We start from the raw sequence: 21,600 nt of genomic DNA, 5'->3' as shown, positions 1-21,600 counted from the left end.
TGTGAGCTGTGAGGAGGATGCTAAGAGGCTGCAGGGGGACTTGAACAGGTTAGGTTAATGGGCAAATGCATGGCAGATGCAGTATAATGTGGATAAATGGGAGATTATCCACTTTGGTGGCAAAAACAGGAAGGCAGATTATTATCTGAATGGTGACCGATTAGTAAAAGGGGAGGTGCAACGAGACCTGGGTGTCATGGTACATCAGTCGTTGAAGGTAGGCAAGCAAGCAGTAAAGAAAGCAAATGGCATGCTGGCCTTCATATTGAGGGGATTTGAGTATCGGAGCAGGGAGGTCTTACTGCAGTTGTACAGTGCCTTGGTGAGACCACACCTTGAGTATTGAGTGCAGTTTTTGTCTCCTAATCTGAGAAGGACGTGCTTGCTATTGAGGGAGTGCAGCGAAGGCTCACCTGACTGATTCCCGGGATGGCAGGACTGACATATGAGGAAAGACTGGATCGGCTAGGCTTATACTCACTGGAATTTAGAAGAATGAGAGGGGATTTCATAGAAACGTATAAAATTCTGATGGGACTGGACAGGTTAGATGCAGGAAGAATGTTTCCGATGTTGGGGAAGTCCAGAACCAGGGGTCACAGTCTAAAGATAAGGGGTAAGCCATATAGGACCGAGACGAGGAGAAACTTTTTCACCCAGAGAGTTGTGAACCTGTGGAATTCTCTGCCACATAAAGTTGTTGAGTCCAGTTCGTTGGACATATTCAAAAGAGAGTCAGATGTGGCCCTTACGGCTAAAGGGATCAGGGGGTATGGAGAGAAGGCAGGGGTGGGGTACTGAGGTTGCATGATCAGCCATGATCATATTGAATGGTGGTGCAGGCTCGAAGGGCCGAATGACCTGCTCCTGCACCTATTTTTTATATTTCTATGTTTCTATGATAGGGAAGGAAAGATGGGAGGTGGTGTGGCAATATTCGTTGAGGAGAATGTTACAGTGCTGGAGAGAAGGGATTTCCTGGAGGGGTCAAGGAATGAATCTATTTGGTTAGAGTTAAGAAATAATCGAGGTGCCATTACACTACTAGGTGTCATCATCATCATAGGCAGTTCCTCGGAATTGAGGAAGACTTACTTCCACTCCTGAAGTGAGTTCTTTGGTGGCTGAACCGTCCAATACGAGAGCTACAGACTCTGTCACAGGTGGGACAGACATTCGCCGAGGGAAGGGATGGGTGGGACTGGTTTGCTGCTCGCTCCATCTGCTGCCTGTGCTTGACCTCTTCACGCTCTCGGTGTTGAGATCGAAAAGCTCAACGCTCTCCCAGATGCACTTTCTCCACCTCGGGCAGTATTCTGCCAGGCACTTCCAGGTGACAGTGGTGATGTCGCACTTTACCAGGGAGAATTTAAGAGTGTGCTTGTAACGTTTCTGCTGCCCACCTTTGGCTCGTTTTCCGTGAAGGAGCTCCGCATAGAGCATTTGCTTGGGGAGTCTTGTGTCTGGCATGCGAACCATGTGGCCTGCCCAGCGAAGCTGATCGAGTGTGGTCAGTACTTCAATGCTTGGGATGTTAGCCTGGACGAGGACACTGATGTTGGTATGCCTGTCCTCCCAGGGGATTTGCAGGATCTCGTTGGTGATATATCTCCAGCAACTTGAGGTCCTCTGTGCATCATCCATGCCTCTGATCCAGACAGGAGGTATATTGTATAGGCCACCAACTAGTGGAAAAATTATGGAGGAGCAAATTTGCAGAGAAATTACAGAGAGGGGCAAGAACTATAGAGTAATGATAATGGGGGACTTGAACTATCCTAATATAGACTGGGACAATAATAGTGTAAAGGGCAGAGTGGGGGAAGAATTTCTGAAGGGTGTTCAGGAGAACTTTCTTGATCAGTAAGCTTCTGGCCCAATGAGGAAGGCGACATTGCTGGATCTGGTTTTGGGGAATGAGGTAGGTCAAGTAGAGCAAGTGTCAGCAGGTAAACATTTAAGGAATAGCGATCATAGTATAATAAGGTTTAGATTAGCTATGGAAAAGAAGAGGAAGCGACCTAGACTAAAAATATTTAATTGGAAAAAGGGAAATTTCAATGGGATGAGAACGGACCTTGCCCGGCTTTTGACAAGGTCCCACACAAGAGATTGGCGTGCAAAATCAAAGCACATGGTATTGGGGGTAATACATGGATAGAGAACTGGTTGGCAGACAGGAAGCAGAGAGTCGGGATAAAGGGGTCCTTTTCAAAATGGCAGTGACTAGTGAAGTGCCGCAGGGCTCAGTGCTGGGACCCCAGCTCTTTACAATATACATCAATGATTTAGATGAAGGAATTGAGTGTAATATCTCTAAGTTTGCAGATGACACTAAACTGGGTGGCGGTGTGAGCTATGAGGGGGATGCTAGGAGGCTGCAGGGTGACTTGGGCAGGTTAGGTGAGTGGGCAAATGCATGGCAGATGCAGTATAATGTGGATAAATGTGAGGTTATCCACTTTGGGGGCAAAAATGCGAAGACAGAATATTATCTGAATGGCGGCAGATTAGGAAAAGGGGAGGTGCAACGAGATCTGTGTGTCATGGTACATCAGTCACTGAAAGTTGGCATGCAGGTACAGCAGGCGGTGAAGAAAGCAAATGGTATGTTGGTCTTCATAGCTAGGGGATTTGAGTATAGGAGCAGGGAGGTCTTACTGCAATTGTACGGGGCCTTGGTGAGGCCTCATCTGGAATATTGTGTTCAGTTTTGGTCTCCTAATCTGAGGAAGGACACTCTTGCTATTGAGGGAGTGCAGCGAAGGTTCACCAGACTGATTCCAGGAATGGTTGGACTGACATATGAGGAGAGACTGGATCAACTGGGCCTTTATACATTGGAGTTTAGAAGGACGAGAGGGGATCTCATAGAAACATATAAGATTCTGATGGGACTGGACAGGTTAGATGTGGGTAGAATATTCCTGATGTTGGGGAAGTCCAGAACCAGGGGACACAGTCTTAGGATAAGGTGTAGGCCATTTAGCACTGAGATGAGGAGAAACTTCTTCACTCAGAGAGTTGTTAACCTGTGGAATTCCCTGACGCAGAGAGTTGTTGATCCCAGTTCATTGGATATATTCAAGAGGGAGTTAGATATGGCCCTTACGGCTAAAGGGATCAAGGGATATGGAGAGAAAGCAGGAAAGAGGTACTGAGGGAATAATCAGCCATGATCTTATTGAATGGTGGTGCAGGCTCAAAGGGTCGAATGGCCTACTCCTGCACCTATTTTCTATGTTTCTATATTTTCTATGATTGGAATCAAAGATAACAGGCAAAACTGTAGTGGAACAATGGGCTGCCTTTAAAGAGAAAATAGTTTGTGTACAGTTGAGGTACATTCCCACTAGGGGGAAAGGTAGGGCAACTAAAGTCAGAGCTCCCTGGATGTCGAAAGAGATAGAGAATAAGATGATGCAGAAAAAAAGCATGTATGACAGATGTCAGGTCGAGAATATATCTGAGAATCAGACTAAATATAGAAAGTTCAGAGAAGAAGTGAAACAGAAAATAAGAGGGACAAAGAGAGGGCATGAGAATAGAATGGCAACTAACATAAAAGGTAATCCAAAAGTCCTCTATAGGCATATAAATAGTAAACGGGTAGTAAGAGGGGGGTGGGGTCGATTAGGGACTGAAAAGAAGAGCTACGCATGGAGGCAAAGGGTATGGCTGAGGTATTAAATGATTACTTTGCATCTGTCTTCACCAAGGAAGAATATTCTGCCATTGACATAGTAAAGGAGGAGGTAGAGGAGATACTGGAGGGACTAAGAATTGATAAAGACGAAGTACTTGAAAGGGTGACTGTACTTAAAGTAGATAAGTCACTAGATGGGATGTATCCTAGGACGCTGAGGGAAGTGAAGGAAGAAATCGTGGAGATACTGGCCATAATCTTGCAATCCTCCTTAGAAATAGGGGTGGTGCCAGAGGACTTGAGAATTGCAAATGTTACAACCTTGTTCAAAAAAAGGTGTAAAGATAAACCCAGCAACTACAGGCCAGTCAGTTTAACATCGGTATTGGGGAAGCTTTTAGAAACAATAATCGGGGACAAAATTAACAGTCTCTTGGACAAGTGTGGATTAATTAAGGAAACCCAGCACAGAAGACAAATCATGTTTAACCAACTTGATTGAGTTTTTTGATGAGGTAACAGAGAGGGTTGATGAGGGCAATGCAGTTGACTTAGTGTACATGGATTTCCAAAAGTCGTTCGACAAAGTGCCACATAATAGGCTTGCCAGCAAAGTTGAAGCCCATGGAATAAAAAGGACAATGGCAGAATGAATAACAAATTGTCTAAGTGATAGGCCCCATCACTATCAATTATTATTTTCACTTGCTAAAAATGCACCTTTCACTAAAAAATGCCTAATCTATTAAACTACTCTCTCTATACCAGCCTCAGTCTAACACTGTTTACCAGTCTCAGTCTAATACTCTCTCTATACCATCACCCATCTAACACTAGGCCCATCACTACCAATAATTCTTTTTTCTTGCTATAAATGCACTTTTCACTAAAAAATGCCTTATAAGCGACTATTAGAACAATTAAATATAAGTAATAATCTGAGTAGATCTATCTATAAAGGACCCTTAAATAAGTCACAGCTATCTTAGATCAATTTTTTTAGCTCTACCCTCCACCCTTCCTTCGAACTTCAAAATGGCTTCCGTAATGCCCGGTTTGTTCAGTAAAGCCCGGGAAAAGCAACTATTATCCAGCGACGTTCTCGGCGAGCGATCAGCCTGGCGATGTGCCGAAACTTCAAATTGGCCATGTGTGGGCGATCAGCTCGACGATCAGTTCGGCGAAGTGAGCCGAAATTTGGGGGCTTATTTTTCCGGCGATGTTTCTGGCCTAGTTTCCATTTTATGCTCAAAATGGGCGATATATGGGCCATATATGGGTGATGTGAAGTGGAAAGTCTAACCCAGAGAGTAATGGTAAACGGTTGTTTTTTGGACTGGAGGAAGGCATACAGTAGTGTTCTCCAGAGGTCGGTACTAAAAATACTGCTTTTCTTGATGTATATTAATGACTTGGATGTGAGTGTACAGTTCATAATTTCAAAATTTGCAGATGACACAAAACTTGTAAGTACAGTGAATAGTGAGGAGGATAGTGACGGACTTTAAGAGGACATAGACAGGCTGGTGGAATGGGTGGACACATGGCAGAATAAATTTAATGTAGAGAAGTGCAAAGTGATACATTTTGGTAGAAAGAATGAGGAGAGGAAATATAAACTAAAGGCTACAATCCTAAAGGGGGTGCATGAACAGAAAGACCTAGGGGTATTTGTGCACAAATTGTTGAAGGTGGCAGGGCAGGTTGAGAAAGTGGTTAAAAAAAGTTTATGGACCCTGGGCTTCATCAATAGAGGTATAGGGCTGGATTTTCGGCTCATTTGTGCCTCGGTTAGTGCCTTGGCGGGGCGTTAAATGCTGTTTCTTGGCGTAATGCCGGGCATCCAGGGTTTACCGCCCGGCCGGTAGATTCGGCCACCGGTTAGCACCAGCGCAAAAACTTACGGTCCTGCCGTCCATTTTTAGTGTGATGGTGATGTCAATCGTTGTGCAACATTGCACTAGCACCCCGGATGGAACATTCTACCTGACCACCTCATTTAATGCCTACCCCAGGAAACGCCTGAAAAAAACAGGTGGTCCTAGGGCGTGGCAGGCAGTATTGTCAGCATTTTTAAATGGAGGGATGAGGATCTTACATCGCAAGTCATATTGACTACAACTGTTGCGCACATAATGCTACGTGAAGCTCCGACTTGCAAACTTCACCTTTATCTGCCATTACAGTGCCCTTACAACTTCAGTGAGAGAATTTAATGGAAGGACAATGCTAGTTCACCAGCATATCATGCTCCATGCTACTGCCAGGCGGTGTCAAGCTAGAAGAAGGGCTCTTGGCCATGTCGACCCACGGATGAGGAGAGGCCGAAGATGTCTCGAGAGGAGGGCTTACTCCCCATGGGTTTACAGGCATCAACGCTCATATCTCCAGCTCTCTGAGGAGCAGTGTGCGAGAAGGCTGCACTTCTGAAAGGAAGAGATATGCCATCTCCTACAAGCAGACCGATGCCTGAACCGCTCTGGAGACAGCCTTCAATACTCCCCTCAACAGGTATTTGAGTTCATTGTGGTGTGCTGCATGCTACACAACTTGGCCACCATAAGGTGCCAGGCATTGCCAGTGGGGATGGCAGGCCCAGCTCAGGAGGAGGAGGGCGACGAAGAGGAGCCTGGTGAGGCCCCTAGTGGATAGCCACACCATCGATGGGAGAGGCAGCGTGGAAATGCTACCAGACTAAGAGTCGCACGTCGCCAGCTCGTAATGGACCGGCTCTCCTAAATGGAGGAAACCGAGGGATGGAGCTAATACTGGACACACTATGTGCCCCCATAAAGGCACATCTCCGGTGAACATTGGAATGATGCACAAGACACCTATGGCAAATGATGATTATGAAATTTTGCTGCAACAAAGTCCCCAAAACTCCCCCCACCAAAATAAAACCATACAATATATAACATTATGTTGCAGGGCATTAAACAACAATAACACTTCTTTACCGCCACGAAGTTCGGCTCGGGCTCATAAAGTCCGTTGTGCAATGCCTGAGTTAACTCCAACGCTCCTCAATCTTACATTTTTGCTGAAACTTGCAGTTGAGGGCACTAACTAAATTCAGGCGCTATCTTTAACGCCCTGCTGCAATTAACGCCCGAAATCGCAAAAGCCAAAAATCCAGCCCATGGAGTACAAAAGCATGGAAATTATGATGAACCTATGTAAAACACTGGTTCGACCTCAACTGGAGTATTGTATCCAATTCTGGGCACTGCACTTTAGGAAGGATGTGAAAGCCTTGGAGAGGGTACAGAACAGATTTACGAGAATGATTCCAGGGATGAGGGACTTCAGTTGTGTGGATAGACTGGAGAAGCTGGGGTTGTTCTCCTTAGAGCAGAGAAGATTGAGAGGAGAGCAGATTTGATAGAGATGTTCAAAATCATGAGGGGCCTTGACAGAGTAGATTAAGAGAAACTGTTCCCATTGATGGAAGGATCAAGAACCAGAGGACACAGATTTAAGGTAATTGGCAAAAGAACCAACGGTAACACAAGAAAACCATTTTTACACAGTGAGTGGTTAGAATCTGGAATGCACTGCCAAAATGTTGTTGTGGAGGCAGACTCAATCATTGCTTTCAAAAGGGAGTTGGATAAGTACCTGAAAAAAAAATTGCTATGCTATGGGGAAAGGGCAGGGGAGTGGGACTAGCTGAGGTGCTCTTGCAGAGAGCCAGCATGGGCTCGACAGGCCGAATGGCCGCCTTCCGTGCTGTAACCATTCTATGGGCTAGATTTTACACTTTTGTGCTTATCACCCAAAAATGGGCATTATTTTCTACCTGGGCAGTAAAATTGGGTTTTCAGATCGCCGGCTTCTCGCCCATTCTCAAAGCACCTAGTCTCCATTTTTGAAATTGAGCGTTACCGCGAGCGATATGAAATGGGCGGTAACGTTAAATCTCGCTGACCTTCTGCCGTAAAGTGTCGCCGTCCTTAGCAATGGCACGGCAACGCTTGGTTCCTGTGATTCAGGAGGTCAAGGGTAATCATGACATGCGCAGAAGAGGAGACAAAGAAAGAGAGTGAGCTGAGAGGGACTGTATGCATGTGTGGCTGTGGTGTGTGCTTGTTTGATTGTTGTGGGAGGCACGAGGGAGATTCACCAGCAGCAAAGAGCCTACTAAGCACCAAGAACATAGTTGGCACCGAGTTTTTGTCCAACAAATAAGATATAACATGGAAGGGATGGAGGAGGCCCTGGAGCTGGTAGCCAGGAACACTGGCGGCAGAGGGCTCCCAGTGATCCCAGAGCACAGCACTGCACCCCAAGGTGCCGCACCCCCAGTGCCAACCACACATGAGAGCCAGGAGCAACATCTTGCTTCTGGCTCAGAGCACGCTCCCACCTCGGGACCGTCCTCTCCCGTATCCGTCCAAGCAGCGGGTCGGTCGTCATCCCCCCCCCCCCGCCCCCCCGCAATGAAGCATCGCCTGAGGAGCTCCTCGGCCAGCTGGCTTGGAGTCAGGAGGGGAAGGGGAAGGGGTAGAGGTGGAGAAGAGAAGCGGGGGGGAAGGGTTGTTTTCTACAGAAATACTTATAATTTCAGACAACTGTTCGGTTTAAATGTTTTTTATTTAATAAAACCTTGTTGCGCATTGGCTCAGATAGCTGCACTGTTACACGCTGGTGATTCCTTAACATCAAAGGGTATAATGACACTTATCTTCAATCAACTTAAACTTTAACAGTCACCAAGGTGATGGCCACCATTGATGTATGACCTGCACACCCAGCAGTGTGTCAGCTTTGTAAATACCACCAACGTTCTTTCAGGCAAAGCGCTCATTGATGAGCTCCTGATGTAAGGCTCTTGCAGCTATCATGCCACCACGGGCCCTTTCATGCAGTCTACAGGGGGACGGGGGCATGGCTTCAGCGTCAGCCTGATTGTCTGAGCCGATGTCAGCGTCCGCCTCCTCGTCCTCATATTCCTCTCTCTGGTGAGGTGGACTGCCAGGCTCATCAGGCAATTCTTGTCCCCTCCTGACAGCCAAGTTGTGCAGCATGGAGCATACCACCACGAATTGAGCTACCTGCTCAGGGTGGTATTGGAGCTCGCCCCCTGAGTGGTCCAGGCATCTAAAGCGCTACTTAAGTACTCCAGTGGTTTTCTCCACGATATTGCGAGTGGCTCTGTGGTTCTCGTTGTATCGCCTCTCGGCCTCGGTGTGGGTGTCACGCAGGGGGGTCATCAGCCAGATGGCGAGGCCATATCCTTTGTCACCAATCATCCAGCATTGACCTTGTGGCTGATTATTAAACAAATCAGATACAGCGCTCTCACGCAGGATGTGAGCATCATGGATGCTGCCCGGAAATTTACCATTCACTACCATTATAATTTGCTGGTGCTCGACAATGAGTTGGACATTCAGTGAATGGACTCCCTTGCAGTTCCTGAAAACCTCTGCATCCCGAAAAGGTGCCACATTGCGATGTGCGTACAGTCTATTGCTCCCTGCACCTTGGGGAAGTTAGCAATTCTGGACAATTCTAGAGCCCTCTCAGTCTGTGCCTCCCTGGTCATAGGGAAACTGATCAAGTCCCTCCTGTGTCCGTACAGGGCTTCAGTGACATGTCTAATGCAGCAATGCATGGCATGCTGAGACAGACCGCAAATGTCGCCAGCTGAGGCCTGAAAAGAACCCGACAGGTAGAACGACAATACCGCGGTGACTTTGACCTTGACGGACAGTGCAGTACTGATGGTGCTGGCAGGCTGCAGATCTCCCCTTATGAGCTGGCATACCTCAGTGATAACCTCTTTGTGGAAGCGCAGTCTCTGAAGGCAGGTGGTGTCGGGCAAGTTGAGGTAAGACTGCTTCTCCCTGTACTTGTGGGGGGGTGTAACGTCTGGTCCTCCTCATCAGTCTGGCACATCTTACATTGGGCACATAATGCCATCTCAAGTCTGCTGCATGTAATTGGTCATCAAAAGAGGGTGAGAAAGGACAGGCCCCATTGCAATAGCTCTCTGTTTTCCACCGATTGGTCACAAACAATGAATGTCCCGATGAAGACACGTATTCAAATCCAATCGGTCACAGTATGGTCAAGATGTTTGTACAGATGTTCACATCAACTCCAACAACGTCCAGTGTGCATCCGAACTCCCCCGAGGTTGAAGCACAGCAGCCTTTTAAATATGCAACATGTGATGTAGAACATGTGATTAGTTCTGGTTTGTTCCACTTTTTCCGGGCTTTTTTTGGGCGAGCGATATTGTGGGCGATATGTGTGCGAGGTGGTGAAAGTGACACTGGGCAATTACATGGCCGCTAGTTTTGGCAAATGTGATCTTTACGGAAAAAAAAGTGGGCGGGCGGTATTATTGAATCTTGACGTTAATTCCGCGTGGAAAGTAACGCTGGGTGATATTATGGGCGTTGATTGCACCCATTCTGATGATTCCGTCCAAAAAAAGTGGGCGAGCGGTATTATATTTTCCCGGTGTTACGCAAACACTCGGCGATAAGTTTCTGAAAAATGCCCGTCAGTTTCCATTTTGTGGTTAAATGGGCGATATACGTCATTTCAGCGGTAAAATGGATGTTAAGTGGGCGTTAAGCATGCAGAAAATGAGGAAACTCTAGCCCTATGATTCTATAAAAATCTAAATTTTCCAGATAACCAGTTAAATCAGATGGAGGCTTTCAGCCAGGTTCATCTGAGAGCACAGAATTCAGCTCCATGTCTTCATTCTTGTAATTGAGTATAGGGCATGGTAGGGTATGTTATGTTACTGGACTAATAATCCCCAGAATGTGGGTTCAAATCTCATTTTGAGAATTTTAATTTAGTTTTTTAAAAAATCAGTAAAAATGTCAGATTGTTGTAAAAACCCAACTGGTTTCTCTAGCCATATACATAGTAGAGGAGGGGTGGGGCCGATTAGGGAGCAAGATGGAGACCTGCGCATGAAAATGCACTAAATAAATCAGCAAAAATGTAAAACTTCTGCAGGTAAGATGTAAAAAATAAATCTCACCTTCATGAAGTGAGTGTTCACACCCCTCTTCAGAAATGCTTCCATGAACCATTGCTTCAAAATGCTCTGTTGTGTCCTTTAGCGGGCCGGTTTCCTGAAGTTGCACTCCTGCCTGGTGCAGAACCTCATCCATAGGGAGCACTAAATGGGAGCACAGGGATACACTCCCTGAGATTTCCCATCCATTTTGGCCCTCTGTTTTCTTTCAACCACTACAAGTGATTGAATATTGGGTGCATCTGCAGTTATTTTATAGTATTGTCATTGGAACATTTGTGTCACCAGTTCCTAAAACATTGGACTTCCTGGATGGTAGCCTTCGAAATCTGGCAGGTTTACATTGGACATCGGCTGCACATTACCCGTGCCTTGGGAATCAGTGACAGAAACAGCTCACTGAGCGATATATGAGCAGTTTAAGTTACAAGACCATGTCCCACTTCACATTTCACATGTCATAGGCCTGTATTTAGGAACTTTTGGGGGAGTTTTCAAGACTAGCCTACATGGACTCAATACAGACATTACCATTGCCAAACCTGTGTTTTTGTATAGCAGAATGTGGACCTGTGCTGAGGTGATTGTTTTTATCAGACATGCCTGAGTGAAGAAGGGGGCAGATGGCACTGATGCCTCACCTTGACCTGGGATGTTTTCAGGACTGTTCCAGCAAGGGTTACCACATCCCATCCTCACAATAACACTTTTTTCATCAGTGCCCCAGTTGTCAGCTGTCATTGCTAGTGACAGAGTGTTTGGCTGTTGTAGCAGACATTTGCAATAGCTTCAGAAAACTGTTTAAGCAGCTGGAAGTGTTTTTTTCGGAGATTGATAGATAACCAGTCACTGACCCTGAACATTTCTTTACCAGGTAATATAAGCATCGTGCTTACCTGGACAACAGTGTGATCCAACTGAGGAAAAACATACACTTGAGGAGAAGGTTTCCTCTATGTGATTAAATGTATGATTAAATCATAATCCCTTTTATAAAATGAGTTTTCAGTGTTTGTTATACATTGTACGTAAAGGACATTGTTCTCATTGCTTTGAAGTAAATTTCTGTTTTTATGTTTTCCCATAAGTTTTAACATCAATGTGTTATTACAAATTGCTTGAGGGAAGAAATAGCTTTGTAAATAATTATAAAATAACACCCAACAGCCAAACTGAGCTGCTGTATTTTTGTGGGCCCAGGAGGGGCATTCCTGTTCCCTTTGGCCCCATAAAAATCCCCTCAAAAACAGTTCCAAGTCTTTTTGGACATTCTCCAATTGTCCCTTTAAGGACCGCTGGTTATTCTACACTTTGCTTGGTACAAATGGTTGGAGCATGTTCCGCCCATTGTACTTGAAAATGATAACAGGCCACTATTTGCATATGTATGCAGCCTCCCACCTGTTTCATATAAGCATGGAGTGTGCCCATTTACATGCCCACCTGAAAGTTGCATCAGGCGGTCGTTGTGGTCCCAGATGCAGCCTGAGTTTCTACTGTTGGCCACCTGCTTTTCAGGCACAAAACCAGTGGCCGTTGAAACTCGCCCCCATAATCTAGGCTGACATTATAGTCTAATACTGAAGGAGTCAAGCATTGTCGGAGGTGCCTCAGCTGTCTGTTCAGGTGGACGTACAATATTCGAGGGAAGAGCAAGGAAGATCTCCCAGTGTCCTAGAAAACATTCTTTCCTCAACCAGCAACAGCATAAAAGGATGAAATGGTCATTCATTCATTTACTGTTTGTGGGACATTGCTGCCCTGATTGCCTACATATAAACAGTGACTACACTACAAATGTGATTCATTGGCTGTGAGGCACTTTGGGGTGCCCCCAGGACACGAGCATTATATAAATGCAAGTTCTTTCTTTCTATCAATAAAATTGGTTAACATCTGTGTTACAGTAACATGTCAAACAAGCATGTTATCCTTTAGAAATTTCTAGGATTTAGTTTTTTTTAATGCTGTAATTGTATTGAGATGATCTCTTGTACCAGTGCCAGGACTGCCATTTTGGAATTGCAGATCCAAACGGTTAAGCTATCCCAGAATGTAGTTGTATAACTGCTTGTTGAAATAAGGGGGAATATTTCTTGTGCGCATTATGTGTGGTGAAATCATAATCGTAAATGGTATTATCAGTTTGTTACATGTGGTGCTTAAATCATTTAAATAAAGACGTTGAAGAGGAGGTCACAAGGTAAGTCTTAATTTTTTTTGCGTACCTTCCCCCACCCATGCTCCGTACAGGTTTGGGCCTTGGGACCAGGACTTTCCTCCACATTTTGCCAGCAGTAGGCACTGCAGGGAGCAGGCCCTATTACTGGCACGGAACAGAAATTAGCACTGGTCATGAGCCTGGAAAGGTGCAACACACTTCAGGTGTGCTTCTCCTGTCCACAGCTGGGACAGAGTGTGCTGGGAAAATCACCCCCCTCCCCTCAGAGTCTTGTGGGTATGGCATTGGCCAATCCAAATCAGATATAACTTGCAGTTTTAGTGCCACCAGTCTTTCCAGAATTCAGGAGTGCGTCACCTACCATGGCAAGTCCACCAGACCTCCACCTGGTTCACTACTGCCCATTCAGAATTACCTTGTTTGGCAATAGAAATCAATATTGCCCATGGGAATTCACAATGCTTCAGTTTCAAATTGGCAGTAAAATCTGGACATCCGACTTAGCTACTTGTGCTCAAAGTTGAGGAGGCTGCAACAATTGGGATCAATGCTGTATTCACATTACATCACTATGGTCCCTATGTTGCCACCAGAGCTATAATGTAAATAGGATAATTCTGCTTTAGCTGGAGAATGCAGTACTAAAGTCAAGTCGTAGGTTTTTGCACGTACCTCCTCTGACAATAAAGCTGCAGCAGTAACCACTGCTAACTGAAAGGTTGGTGGTTCGAGCCCATCCAGGGACAGGCGCTTTGAAATTGTTCCTTTGTTCACAGGCACGATGGGCCGAATAGCCTCCTTCTGCGCTGTTTGACTCTATGATTCACTGGCCCCCATATTTCCTGTACAGACCTTTAGTAGCTATTGGAAAAGATGCACAGATGTTAAAATCAAGCCACAATTGAGATCTTTAAACAACTAGACACGTGCGCGCTTGTTTAACTGTTGCTGGTGGAATGTGGAAAACCGTCCAGCAATGTAAATGGGGCCTGATTTCAGAGCACCAGCAGCCGAGACAAACAACATGGGTTCTATTTGACGTACCGTGTTTTAGACTCGTACAAACAACCCTGTTTTGATGGATGTATGCTGTGGCCTGGAGAGTCAATCAATGAATACATCTTAAAAGAAAGCAGTGGTGTAGGTGCTGGGAAGTGGGTGCAATGTGTGTATATGTATGTGAGAAAAGAGTGTCGCAGCTGCTAATGTCCCAGCACCAAACCCAGTCAGAAACTAAGAAGCTAACGGATAATGTCCACAGAGGCTGTCGTGTATTTTGATGTAACTCGAGCATTATCTCGCCCTGCTTGAGTCTTGCAGATAATTGATGACGGTTTAGTTAATCATTTCTCCCCTTTGTTCACCAGGTAGTTCGCCTGAAGGATCTTTTATTTAGCTTTTGTGTCTTCCCATAGGTAATTGATCATTCCACACCCAGGGAAGTTCAATTCATAGTCGAATGAGTGGTCATGAATAACCAAGAGGTGGTAGCACTCCTACAGGAGTGCAAGCGGACCCTAGATGCACCCCCATCGGAACCGTCAGAAGAGGACAAGACAAAGTACCGGCAATGTGAAGGTGAGAGCTTTAGAGAAGTCTAGCAAAGGGACAACGCAGTGCCCGTGAGACCCACCAGCATGATCCATGCCGCAGAGAGATATGATGCTCGCTCATTTCTACTCCACTTTTCTTTTGGCAGGCGAGTGTCAGGAAATAACTGGATTTACAACACATGAATAGAATTTGGCCTTGAGTAGGGAAGGAAGAGTACTTTGTTACAGTGAATTGCTGTCAGTTCGCATTTTAAGCTCCAATAAACACAAGGAATGAATGGTTGCTGCGATAGAACAGTGGGCAAACTCCTGCGGCACACAGGTTCTTAGTACACTATGGTAAATCCTACTTTTAAAGGGCATTACCCTTTTCGGGACTGGTGTTGCCAGTCTATGTGTGCCTGCATGTGTCTAAGCTGCTTTGTAGAACTCTCAACAACACACAGGCCTCTCTTTACTAAACTGTCACATTTCAATACATTCATGTAATCTTTACCAACCCAAAGGAAAAGAAAACCTTCTCAGTCCTCATGGGTTACATTGCCTGTTAAAATGACTTTGTGAATGGGGGGTTGAGAACACTATTCACGGAGCCACTCCACAAACACTTCTACTTTGCAAACAGACACAATGGTTCACCAAAATAATTGAACAAATAGCAGCAAGCAATCTGCTACACACATTCATCAACACCCTTTCACAAATCACAGCCAAGGGGCTCAGGCTGCATTGGTGATGATTGTTGCACCTAGAGTTACGGCTCTGTGAGGTATTCCGTTTGCAGACAGGCTTGAAGGGGTTAACAGTGCTCTCTCCTTACAGCAGCTTTGGCCTAAGAGACCAAGTAGTTTCATTTGGCGAAGAGTTTTAATTTGCTGCAAAACCTTACCAGCTTTTGCTCCCTGGCCTCTTTATTCCACTTGAAACTCAAGGTAGACTGGGATTTGAACTATCTTTGTATCCAGATTACGTTCACAGAAAAGAAGTCTCCTGCTTTTTATACACCTGCTGAATGAAGCATGTGCAAAATAAGACCTCAGAGTGTGAGATATGAATTCAGACATCCACACACATTTGAAACATAAATCTATGCAACTAATTCAGGACAGCAGTTACAGGCCACTTGTTTCAACTCCCTTCCAAGTGTCTCCGAGTGCTTCAGTAATACTATCCATGTAGGGTCAACGAGCAGTTATGTGTATTCTTTGTAAACCACACATACTTTCCATCACCCCAGCACTCAAGAAATCTATGCTTAACTCTCTTAAAATGTGCCTATGAGAAAAGTGTGAACAATGTAAACAATCAGGGGACACCCCAATATCAAAGTGGGTAAATGTACTGTGTGGTGTTACACTGAACCTAGCAGCTCAGGATGTGCCACGTTCAATCCCTGGTTTGTTTTGCTTCCCATTAGACTCTCTAACAAAGAGGGTCAGCGTGTCTTTTACATTGTGATGGCTCCAGTATAACAACTGGAGCTGAGACGACATGGACAAATTCTTGTTAACCTGGTTAGTGCTACGGTTCCAATTAATAATCCCCCACAAATCTGTCGGTTTATGTCAGTAACTGGATGAACCTGGGTGAGGTCGGTAGAAGCAACCCATAATACCGATCGTTTCAGTTCTGGCTGAAATGCAGTGTCACCACACTTGAGCCGGCCTAGATGCTGGCAAGTGCACTGTGGCTCTCCCAAATTTCAGGAACAAAATTGGATAGTACGACAGTGATGGATAAATCAGTATTATTTAATACTACTTGACTCGTGTGGTACTGGCAATGTTATACTGCTACAGTATTAACAACATAGCAATCACAGACCATATTTTAATTTTTAAGAAGCCAATTAAACTCCACCAATTTATACAGGCATGGTCCATGTGATATTAAAGTGCAGCTTTAAGCAGCATTTAAAAGAGAAATGAGCATGAGTAACACAATCAGGGAAAATGATTTAAGTAAAGGATTGGTGGCAATGCAATCACAGAGTCCAGTGAGTAGAGTAGATTTTCTGCAGTGACATGCTCAATACTCATGACATTGATATCAATCTCACTCTGACCCAAGGTGCAGGTAGTTAATCACAGCATACAAATAGAATACTATTTCTTTAATGAAGACCTGCCTGAAACATGGAAATCCTATTACCCTTTAAACTGGCCTCCTTCAACTTTCTCAACTGGGCAGGACTTTGTTTTCACTCTCTAGATTGTATCATCCAGAGGGTCTAATCAATTTTGTTCCAGTCAGGGTTACATAAGAACCCCAGTAATCATTAATGACATGAAAGTAGGATAAGAATCTCTGGAACCTTCTCCTCAGGCCATTGGGGTGACCCAACAAACTTCAGCTGAAGGTAAAATTGCTGCTGATTACTACAGTAGAATCTAAAATGGGACTTCAGCTTTGTTAGTGCCTGTCCCTTGTTTTAATCAAATCCTCAGATGTGTGGCAAGTGATATTTCTAACTTTTTAGTTGAGATTTTAATAATGAACAGGAATGTCTCCTGGATATCATCAAACAAGGAGGTCCATACTCTTTTCTCTTGAAAAGAGAAGGCTGGAGGTGAACTAACAGAGGTCTTTAAAATTATGAAAGGTTTTGATAGATTAGAGACAGAGAGTGTTTCCACTTGTGGAGAAGAGCAAAACTAGAGGTCATCGATATAAGATAGTCATCAAGAAATCAAATAGGAAATTCAGAGGAAACTTCTTTACCAGAGAGTGATGAGAATGTGGAACTCACTACCTCAGGGAGTGGTTGAGGCGAATAATATAGATGCATTTAAGAGGAAACAAGACAAGCATTGAGAGAGGAGGGAATAGAGGGTTATGCTAATAGAGTTAGTTGAGGAAAGACGGGAGGAAGCTCAGGTTGAGCATAAACACCGGCATGGACTGGTTGGGCCGAATGGCCTGTTTCTGTGCAGTATATCCTATGTAATTCTATGTTATACTGAGGAAATGCTAGGAATGAAATTTATGATCACAAAGAGAGAGAAATTTCAAACCTATTTAATCAAAAGAGGGCGGATTTTAAGAATGCATGTTTCTGGTAGGAGAGCACATTGGAAAATCGCAGGCACCTCCCCCGTGATCTTCCATCTGTTCATTTTAATGGAGAGAAGATCATGGGCAGCTCACCAATGATTTCCCGAGGTACACTGCCAGGATTCGTAAAATCTGCCCTTTTGTGCTATCTCTAAGGGTGACATGTATCTAAACAGGATAGATTTCAAAACCAAAATGAATTATTTTCACTCCAAATGAGGAAGATGTGACAGTTCTGCAATAACCTTCCTTACGCCTTCAATGACGTCAATAAAATATTATTGGGAATGAAAATACATAAATACATAATACAAATGTGACTTAAACTGATATAATATTCCTTTGCTCTGAATTTTAAAAATGTATCTTACTTGCTGCTTTTTTAGTTTATTAAAGGAATATTGTGAGTTAAGAAGTTACTTTGGGTGCTGGACATTTCTCTAATTCTATTTGAGCACATCAACATCTGATGTCTAACTTAAATTATTTTTAGGGATATTATCTGATGGCACAAGATAGGTACAAAGAAGGAAGATTATTCATCTCGTCCATCTTACAGTTCCTCATGAGAGCCTCGAACTCTGCATAGCTGATATATTTTAGTAAAGCAGCATGGCCCTGAAATTCCATAGAGGTTCTCCCGGTCTATTGCCGCAGCCTAGGTGGGAGACCAGAGGAACCCCCAGGGTCTTTCCCTGTACTATCCAAACATACCAGCATAAAAAATTGACGGGCAGAAAAAGACCAGTTGGTTCATCAAGCCTACCCCACAACATGATGGCTGGAGCATCATAACTAAAAACTTTCTCCCTCTAAATCCTCCCTCTCACATAAGAGCATACGAAATAGGAGCAGGAGTAGGCCATTTGGCCCCTTGAGCCTGCTCCGCCATTCAATAAGATCATGGCTGATCTGGCCTCAACTCCATTTCCTTGCCCGTTCCCCATAACCCTTGATTCACCACCCTGCCCTGCACCGCCCACCCCAACAGCCATGTAATCTTGTAGGAGAGGCAATAAAAGGAGAAAAAAACCAGGACCAATAAGAGAAACAAATACTCTGGAAAAATTTTCTCGGACTCCCTCAGGCGATCAAAACTAGTCGAGGAGATCACATGAACCGAGAGTTATCTATAAAGACTCTTACCTTCTACATGATGCGATCTCTGCCCGAGTCAGGGACTGGTCCAGCTCCCTCTTGAAGGCACACAGAGAGTCAACACCCACCACACCAGCCACCAATGTACTCCAAAGGCTCACAACTCTCTGGGAAAAGAAGAACAGCCTAACATCCGGTCTATTCCTACTCTCACATAGTTTAAACTTGTTTCTTGTTCCTCCCCAATCTGTTAAACTGGAAAAATCTATCAGCATCTGATCCAGAAGTCCATTGCACACCCACAGTCCCATTTACAGCTCGCCTGATTTTCAGAAGGAAAGAAAATCGGGCGAGCTATGAAATGGCACCAATTCGCTGTCACCCACTTACCGTGTGGCAATAAAAGTTAAAATTACCTTTTTGGTGTGAAAGAGAAGTTTCTAATACTTGCTGTTAATTTGCCTTTTGCAAGTTTGAACTTATACGTTCTTGTGCTACTGCCACAACTTAGCTCAATGTATTGCTTCAGATTTACCTTTAATGTCCACTATTTACTACCTCCTACATCTCGATCAGGTCCTCTCAGTCTTTTCTTTCAATTTCTCAGAGCACTCCTCACAACTCAGTCCTCTGACAGAAGGGATCCATCTTGTGGCTTTTTCCCGCCGCCTCCTTGCATTCATGTTTTAAAAACTATAGATGTCATTCATTCCTCAAAGTTTGAAAAAAAGAAAGCTTAGCTTGGAATCAGCCAGAATTTAGTTTTGTTAATCCATCTTTATTCATTAGCATGAGGGGTTGGTGCACAAAGCAAAGCAGTATGAGGAGGTAGGTGGATGTTATTGATGAGCACCGCATGAGTGGATTAACTTAGTCACAAGGTAAAAGCAAGTGTCCAAACACTGATTTATATGTTTTAACTAATAAGGTATACTTGTTGAATTCTGGCTGAATTTCCAAAAAAAAATCAATTGCTTCAGAAATTCTGCAGGAATTCTCCCGATCTCCATCCGTAACTCCAGCAGGAGACTGGGAAAACCACCATGGAATTTCAGGGCCAAATATTCTTTTTTTGATAAATTTATCAGCTATGCAGAGTTCACAAAATGGCCCCGGAAAATTCTGCTTAAAACAAATCCCAGGCACTTTGCTACAGTGTGCATTACTAAGTGTCTTGATGACCATTTTGTCTCATTCCATTCCTGCTATGGTTCTTCATGCATAGAGTGTCATTGAAAGGATTTACTTCCTTTAAAAACGTTTTTAAGAGCTGATTGAGTTTGTTTACCTGCAGGGCATGGTATAGTAAAGCACCCAGTGACAGACAAACCATCATTATGACTCTTTTGTAAGGATTGAGCAGCTTGTAGTTACTCTCAAGTGGATGTGCTTTCACAACTTCAGATGCCATATCTTAGCATTTGCAATTGAGGTGTCTTTTATTTCTTTGAGATTTCCTTACATGAACTCTGACCTTCCTAGCTTCACTCTCTGTTGATCTGAGGACCCTGCTGGAACAGGCAAAGGAAATGAAGTGGCCCTTTGTGCCAGAGAGGTGGCAATACAAACAAGAAGTATGCCCAGAAGACAAAACAAACCTGAAAGATATCATCAGCAAGAAGCTGCCAGATCTGCTGGTATGAATAATGCACCTGTTACTCAAAAAAGCATTTCCTTCAAAAAAAAGTCCTAAATGAAAACAAAATAATTTTTCATTTAATTCAGACACCATCATAATACATCTTTAAATACTTTCAAGAACTTATATAAGGGGGTGTCTTTCTAGTTTTGTAAAATTATTTTCCTGTTTTCTCATTATACTTAATGAAACCAAACACACGCTGTTAGCCGAAGCTAATGAGTAAAAGTGACCTCTCTCACATGAACGGAGATGAGCCAATATTCCAAACATTTTGAAAGCCACAGACGTGGGGATCATTATAAAAGAGGGAGCGTCTCTTCCCTCCCCCATTTTTTAAACAAACAAAACCAAAACAACCCATTCTGTCTCAGGATTCAGCTGAAAGTTTTCATATGTTAGTTCCACAACTGATGACTGAACTTTCTCTCAGAATCTGTAAATTAAAATACCCTTCCCATAATAATGGATCTACAGTCATTTTTTTCCCCCATTACAAAGCCACAGATAAATATTTTTCCTTTTTTTCACACTAACTTTAAGTCCAAAAACAATTTTCCTGTGAACACATTGGAGAAATCGCTTAAAGGCTTACCGTGTTTTGTTACATGTTTTGTGCATGTTTTTTTGAGGCGGGGGGAGGAGGTTGTCTATAAAAGTAGTAAAGCTGTTTTTGTTCCTCCAAGACAGGAATTTATAGCTCTGCCTGACCTTCGCTATCCCACACAAAAGCTTTATAACTTTAGAGAGTTTGCCTGCATCAGAAGGCTTTCTCACAGAAGAAACACCTGCAGTAAACTCCCCAAGAAACCTGTGTATATGAGAGATTAATGCAGCAGTAATAGCGACCCCGTGTTTTTTGTATTATGCCTTCTCCCCAGGTAGACGGCTCTTTTCTGAGATGATACCAATTATTTATTGCCGAAACATCTGTTGATAACCGCAGCTGCCACAGCTAAACAAAGCAAATCATGGGGTCACACACTATTCAGGCCCAAAATCCAACCTCATGCCAGTTCGAACCATTCACTGATACTTGAGCCCATAGGTTAATGTCTCTTCTTTTAATGTTTCATCATGCTGCTTAAAAATACTTTGTAAACACCACAGACCTCGCGATCGGCTTTGAACTATTATTTAATCACTGCTGGTAATTTATATTCCAGTGCCATTGTGTACTTCTGAAAGAGAAAGAGGTGGGAAAAAAAAAGAATTTCCAAACTGCAAACAACAGCAGAAAGAGTGGCACTTTGACCTGTGATATTATTCAGATTTAGGAATATCAATTGTTTTACTGAGAAAGCACTGAGCACTTGCTTTGGTTGTGTGGGCATTCTGTGGCCCTCATTTGGAGGAAGAAGCGTGGATATAGAGTTCGAAAATATACTACAGAGTTAAAACAATTAGTTCAGGCAAAAT

At 43.9% G+C, this 21,600-nt stretch overlaps 1 protein-coding gene across 2 annotated transcripts in view; it reads left to right on the top strand.

Moving 5' to 3' along the window:
• alpk1 (alpha-kinase 1) overlaps nucleotides 1-21,600 on the top strand; it is a 264,882-nt gene that overhangs the window by 68,658 nt on the left and 174,624 nt on the right. Inside the window, exons 2-3 of one of the 2 annotated variants that reach the window (XM_070871246.1) lie at nucleotides 14,253-14,415; nucleotides 20,025-20,179. In XM_070871246.1, the coding sequence (XP_070727347.1) occupies nucleotides 14,307-14,415; nucleotides 20,025-20,179 (264 nt within the window). In that variant the 5' untranslated portion in view covers nucleotides 14,253-14,306. Of the gene's footprint in view, nucleotides 1-14,252; nucleotides 14,416-20,024; nucleotides 20,180-21,600 lie in introns of those variants that run through there. The other variant, XM_070871252.1, reaches the window with a different exon arrangement.

The sequence above is a fragment of the Pristiophorus japonicus genome, chromosome 2 (assembly GCF_044704955.1).
Source record: "Pristiophorus japonicus isolate sPriJap1 chromosome 2, sPriJap1.hap1, whole genome shotgun sequence".
NCBI classification, from domain to species: Eukaryota; Metazoa; Chordata; class Chondrichthyes; family Pristiophoridae; genus Pristiophorus; species Pristiophorus japonicus.
This window is presented reverse-complemented; position numbering and strand designations above follow the sequence as displayed.